This window comes from Entelurus aequoreus, linkage group LG09, assembly GCF_033978785.1.
Source record: "Entelurus aequoreus isolate RoL-2023_Sb linkage group LG09, RoL_Eaeq_v1.1, whole genome shotgun sequence".
NCBI classification, from domain to species: Eukaryota; Metazoa; Chordata; class Actinopteri; order Syngnathiformes; family Syngnathidae; genus Entelurus; species Entelurus aequoreus.
The window spans coordinates 77,470,360-77,477,445 of NC_084739.1; the positions used below are offsets into that span (position 1 = coordinate 77,470,360).

General features: G+C 38.9%; 1 protein-coding gene across 2 annotated transcripts in view; it reads right to left on the bottom strand.

Annotated features, from left to right (window-relative positions):
• Positions 1 to 6,557, bottom strand: part of ugp2b (UDP-glucose pyrophosphorylase 2b) — a 66,010-nt gene extending 59,453 nt beyond the window's left edge. The window contains exon 1 of one of the 2 annotated variants that reach the window (XM_062059486.1): positions 6,274 to 6,557. Coding sequence is in view for 1 of the 2 variants with exons in the window: in XM_062059485.1 (XP_061915469.1) it covers positions 5,548 to 5,566 (19 nt within the window). In the remaining variant the exon portion in view is untranslated. Of the gene's footprint in view, positions 1 to 5,547; positions 6,083 to 6,273 lie in introns of those variants that run through there. The other variant, XM_062059485.1, reaches the window with a different exon arrangement.
• Between the last annotated feature and the right edge of the window lie 529 nt (positions 6,558 to 7,086).

The window sequence follows — 7,086 nt, forward strand, 5'->3', positions numbered from 1 at the left end:
CGAAGAATACAAATAATAATTCACTATTTGAAAGTGTTGTTTAGTAAATGTTAACTTGGAATAAAAGTCCTGTAGTTTTCACTTCACCACTGATACTTTTACTGCAGAATGAAGGTTGTGATGACAAACAAAAGACCTCCGAGAGGAAAAAAAGTTGTTCTCCCCAAAACGTACTGTATCAGGAGCAAAACCGTGGCCCTGAAACCAAGGTACGGACTGTAGTGTTACCTGTAAGGTTGCACCTTTAGTAAACGCAAAAATAGATGTGAAGAAAAATGACAATTGTCAGCTGTTATTATTACATTGATCAAACATCATGGTGGAAATGTCTGTCACAAGATACTGCAGTAGTAAACTGTATGGATGCAACGGTACTCGCTATAATCCTGCAGCGGACAATCCAACTTTAATAATAATTGTGACATTAATGGAGATAGAATAAATGAAAAAATTAATCGTGATCATTTTTTTTTGCCATATTCAGGCGTGTGATATTTCCGTCTAAAGTCGGAATTCCGTCTTTTTTAAGCTCGGGGAAAAAAAAAAAATTATCTCCCGTTTTTCCGTTTTTTTTCCGACCCTAAATCAAGATTCGAGATGTAGTTTATATTACGCCGTAGTTGATCGGTCGATATGTTCCTTGTGACCAATCAGGACATCTGTTATGAATGATGACGTTAATAACGTCATCATTCATAATGGTTACTACGGCCATTTTCCATATGTAAACAATGTCGGTTCTCGAGAGAAACGACGCTTTACGAGTAAAAGAAATTGATAAACATGTCAAAAATAAGTTTCGATGGGACTGGATGGAAAGGGAAATCACTGATACTGTTGGGAAGAAGAAAGGTACGACTTTGTTCTGTGATTTTATTCGGAAAATCGATCGTCCCGGTGTTGTACCGAAATCTGTTACCCATCGGAATTTGTAACTCCAAGGGGCGATGTTCCCATGGCGTTTGTTTGATGGTTAAACGGCAAGCCCAAGGAGGAGGAGAAGAAGAACGCTTGCGTAAATGGCGTAAACTATCCTTAATGCTGAAACGTCAGTTGTCAGAATTTCAGCATTAATAAATTACACATATTCTGGAAATCAATGACTTACTTTCATTATAGTATGAGTCCATTGTTTCAGCTGTTGATTCTCTCTCACACACATACATTTTCCAATATAGATAAGGATAGTTTACGCCATTTACGCAAGCGTTCTTCTTCTCCTCCTCTTTGGGCTTGCCGTTTAACCATCAAACAAACGCCATGGGAACATCGCCCCCTGGAGTTACAAATTCCGATGGGTAACAGATTTCGGTACAACACCGGAAAGGTTTTGTGCACGTGGTGTCATGATAATATTGACTATGGATCACGAGGTTTCAAGGCTTTGGAAGTACATGCGAAACGCCAAAAACATATGAAACAACTTGAAGCAAGGAAAACGAACTTTTCACTAGCTGGTACTTTTGGATGTCAACCGAAAGTGAGCAAACCTTACGGACTTCATCTTTTGTTTACATCGACAACTGCCGTAGACATTGAGAGGAAAGATCCACCCACTTCAGTTGCAGACAGGGTTGTTAATAATGAGGTAAGCTAAAAAATATTTGCTTGCGAAATACGCATGTTTGTTTTAAATATTAACCAATTATTGCTTAGCGAAATATAAATGGGTTTTTCTAAAAATAAAAAGCCACGTGAAAATATATTATGAAATTACAGAAATTCAAAGAGTCGCATTATTGATTCCAGTTAACAATTTATTTGAAATAAATTTGCATATAATACTATTTTGTAATATTAAGTTCTTATGTAGTCTGTTGAAACTATTGTCAGTGGTGTACCAATCTTGAAGGTAAATATTTTCACACTTGTTTCATGCAATATGTCAGTGTCCTCACATTATTATTATTTCCTATTTTCAAATATGAGTAAACAATACTAAACATGTTTAATTATTTTCATAAATGTATATCCTATTTTGGCGAAAAGAATGAAATGTTTACATTACATGAACTAAAGTAATGTGGTAATACTGTAAATAAACTAGATAATAACACTGATCAATGTGACACCTGTGGATGTGAAATGAACACAAGATGTAAATATTAGTGACTAAATACTGTTGGGCCTGAACCATATACAGTGATTCATTAGGATAATTGGGTTATGTATGTTCTATTAATAATGTTTTCATGTCTTTAAACACTAAAATATTTTCTTCAAATGGTGCTGTCTTTGTTAATTTTAGCATGTTAAATTGGTGAAAAACCAGGAGATTCGGGGGGCGTTGCCCCCCTTGTCCCCCCACCAGGGCACCCTGGACCTGGCTGGGGGCCTTCGTCCCCCAGACCCCCGGAAGTTTTTTCAGTCTTTTTCATTGTGGTCAAATCACATGCCTGCATATTGTCCAACCCTACTACTCGGGCTCTGTTCGGTCCATCGACTTTTAAATTCAGCTTAATATTTTTAGGCATGTACTAACAATAAAGACAATGTAAATCAGAAATATTTATTTATGAACTGTGCTGTACATCAGGCTGCAATAAATGAGATGGATGGACATGAAGACGACAGAAAAGATAGTTGGCAGCAGTTCACACATTCTCGTACTTTATGTAACATCTAGGAGAAAATGTCAGCTAGCTTGTAAAATCTATTATTTACTATAATCTACATGAAGGAGCCCAAAATCGTTTTATTTAAATGTTCGCATTATTTCAGGGTTTCTCACGAGGTACTAAATCCATAAAAGCTAAAAAAATGTTATAAAACCGAGTTGTGAGTTATTGTGATGTAGAGAAATCCCATATTCTTACCATCTTTCCCAGGAGATTTTCTATATTTTAAAATGCAAATGTTGACGCTCCTCTCAGACACACGTCATAAAAGTGTTTGTGAAATCCCCTGATGTTTGTTGGCGCTAATTAAAATGGTAAGCGGCGGGTATTTATATTGTGCTTTACTATTACCTGTAATGATACCCGAAGCCCTTTACATTGTACGTCACATTCACCCACTCATACACACGTTCACACACTGATGGCGGGAGCTGCCATGCAAGGCGCTAACCGAGATCCAACAGGAGCAATTAGGGGTTTCGTGTCTTGCTCTGGGGCACCTCAACATGAGCTATCCAGGCCGAGATGGAACCAGTACAAGAGGGCCCACTCTACCTCCGATATTAACCACCACATTAGCGCCGCATAAAACATTATGTCGCGACTGGTCCGACATTTACTAAAAAATATATTTTTAAAAGACAACCTAAAGCCTTGTCCAGATGTTTACCGACATATACTATTCATGTTTAAATAACTTTCACTGCAAATGAATATCAGCTCCAGGAATTTTAATTACGGCATGTGTATTTACATTTAATCTCAATGACCTTGATTTTTCTTGTCTGGTTATGGTGTGAATGAATCAACAGTAATAAACATAAAGAAATAGTAGGATTAAATATTAACTTTGCTTCCTCCTACCCTGGAAATTAAGTATTTTTATTGTGTAAAGACAACATGACTTGTCTTTAAAATGTCATGTTTCCTGTTGCATTCCTCCCAAGCAGCCACTAATGAATAACAATGATTACAACATGACATTAAATCAGGCCAGTGACGTTTTTATTATTAGTGATAATGCAGCGGCCACTCTCTCCCCCCGCTACGACATTTGAGTACAGGGTTACAGGGAAACGGACTCTGAATTCTTCTGTATGTCTTGTGTCGCGGACGGTGTACGTTGTTAACCTCACAACCTCAAGAGCAGCGCTGGTTATTGGGTTGACTGCTCGGTAGATAGACCCAGGGTTGAGTCCCAAGTGGAACAGAAAAGCAGGGACTGAACCAGGCGTGATACACTCGCAAGTACGGAAAAATTTACCAGAACTTCTGAAGTCATTTTCGGGACATGGTGAATTGTACAGTTTAGAGATTTCCGATAATATCGGACTGCCGATACTATCGGCCGATAAATGCTTTAAAATGTAATATCGGAAATTATCGGTATCGGTTTCGAAAAGTAAAATTTATGACTTTTTAAAGCGCCGCTGTACGGAGTGGTACACGGACGTAGGGAGAAGTACAGAGCGCCAATAAACCTTAAAGGCACTGCCTTTGCGTGCCGGCCCAATCACATAATATCTACGGCTTTTCACACACACAAGTGAATGCAAGCATACTTGGTCAACAGCCATACAGGTCACACTGAGGGTGGCCGTATTAACAACTTTAACACTGTTACAAATATGCACCACACTGTGAACCCACACCAAACAAGAATGACAAACACATTTCGGGAGAACATCCGCACCGTAACACAACATAAACACAACAGAACAAATACTCAGAACCCCTTGCAGCACTAACTCTTCCGGGATGCTACAATATACACCCCCCTCCAACCCCGCCCACCTCAACCTCCTCATGCTCTCTCAGGGAGAGCATGTCCCAAATTCCAAGCTGCTGTTTTGAGGCACGTTAAATAAAAATAATGCACTTTGTGACTTCAATAATAAATATGGCAGTGCCATGTTGGCATTTTTTTCCATAACTTGAGATTATTTATTTTGGAAAACCTTTTTACATTGTTTAATGCATCCAGCGGGGCATCACAACAAAATTAGGCATAATAATGTGTTAATTCCACGACTGTTTATATCGGTATCGGTTGATATCGGAATCGGTAATTAAGAGTTGGACAATATCGGAATATCGGCAAAAAAACCATTATCGGACATCTCTAGTACAGATGTAAGCCATGTTTTGGTTTTTTTGTAACATGTTAAACACCTTATTCTTCACCTTATTGCTCTTTCATCCTGCACTACAACGAAAATTGTGTTCTTATTTGTACTGTAAAGTTCAAATTTGAATGACGATAAAAGGAAGTCTATAAGTCTAAAACCATATTTGCGTGGTACGCAAAGTCTATAAAAGAGTATTGGCAAAGTAGCATTACATGTCAACTAGGGCTGCAACAACTAATCAATTAAACCGATTAAAATCGATTATAAAAATAGTTGCCGATTAATTTAGTCATCGATTCGTTGGATCTATGCTATGCGCATGCGCAGAGGCTTTTAAAAAAAACAAAAAACGTTTTTTTTTTGTTTTTTTTTAAATAAATCTTTATTTATAAACTGCAACATTTACAAACAGCTGAGCAACAATAATCAAAATAAGTATGGTGCCAGTATGCTGTTTTTTTTCAATAAAATACTGGAAAGGATAGAAATGTAGTTTGTCTCTTTTATCCGATTATTAATCGATTAATCGAAGTAATAATCGACAGATTAATCGATTGTCAAATTAATCGTTAGTTGCAGCCCTAATGTCAACGCACTACACTCGGCAGCTAAAGATGGAGCTATTGTTTTTTTGGTGTGTGTTTTTAAAAAATATATATATATATAAATAAAAATCTATTAAAATATAAATATATTTTTTGGAATTAAAAAATGAAACTATTGTGGTAGCTTGAGGAGTAGCTGACAAAATAGGTTTGTTAAATCCACATATTGTTCTAATTGAGTTAGTTACTACTTACCTTCCACATAAAGTGCCATGTTTTAGCAGTCAGGTATCAACCAGAAAGAAGAGTTTAAAAAAAAAAAGGAAATTGCAATCCTCCTGAGTAAGAACTGACAGTTAATTCCAAAGTGACATGGCCACTGTTGTGTAAAGTTTGCTTGAAGTGTATGCTGGCTGCTTGCTAATAATGTCCATTCATTCGGGGCTTGAAGCTCCGATCGTCACTGATGCTCCAGAGGGTAGAACATCCCGTCAGCGTTATTTAAAAAAAAGCAGCAAAAACAAGCACACATTCGCACTTATCTCCCTGGACAGCGGCCAGATTGAAGCGTCTTCAAGCAGACAAACGCAGCACTTTCCCTGTTAAAACGCCTGCCCCTTTTCTTCCTGCCCGGAATGCCGTAAACCACGTCACAAGTCCCGGCTGCGACTCCCCCACCCCAACTTGGACTTTATGGTCACATCATTGCAGCCATTTCTGATCGGTCAATTATCAACCGGGTGAAAGCGACACTCCCATCCGCATGACGTGACTTAAGAGGCGAGTGAGGGGCGGACGGGGCAAAGAAGTACTGAGGCGATGCGCGCAGAACACTGCAAAAAACGGGGGGGCGTCAACGCACCGCGAGGAGGAGCAGCCGCTAAAATGACGCCGTTTAGAGTCGCGCCTGAGCACAGCTAGCATACCCCTGGGGGGGGACATGAGCGACGTCAAGCTGAAATGTAACCGACGTGTACTTACCGTTTGTCCGCAGGATGCTGGCGGCGGCGGCGGCGTGGGGTGGGGGGGACCGTCGATGGAGTCGGCCTGGAGGACCCACACCGATATGCTCTCTTCTCGGCGGGGGTTATCCGTCACCACAGCAAGCTCCAGCTCCTCCCGGGCATCGCTGTGGTTTCAAAGTGCTCCAAAATGCGGTTTTTTAAAATGTGGAACTTTTATAAACAAGAAATCCCGAAATGATTTGGTTATTTTCGTCACTACGCTGACATTCCAAACAGGAACCTTTAGTGACGCAAGTCCAGCCAATCAGGGTGTTGCTTTTTGATGACGTCACGCAACAGGGCCAATCACTCTAGGCTACGTCTACTTCCTGCTTGAAACTAAATCAGACGGAAAACCTTTAAAAAGTGAAGTTTATTTTTCCATTTACTTTTAATGTTAATGGGTTGAAAAAAAAAGTGCCACTACAAGTCAGATAAAAAAAAAATTTTTTTACGTATCTTTAAATTGCATTCCTGATGCATTACATGACTAAATATCACGGCAGGAATTCACAGACTTTGTTGCATTTTCTTCAACTGCAACACTGTAATGACAGCAGGTAAATGCTGCCCCTCTCTGGCGATATCTTGATACTGCACTACGTGCCGTAGTTCTCAATTATTTTTTTTTTTCATTTTTCATTTATTTATTTCAGGCAATGACATAAAAAAAATAATAATAATTTTTTAAAAAAGTACAACGTTGACCACACATAATAATATAAATTAATATAGTGCACAAGGTAATGTATAGTTCTCAATAACCCACACTTTGTGAGGTTGCATGATG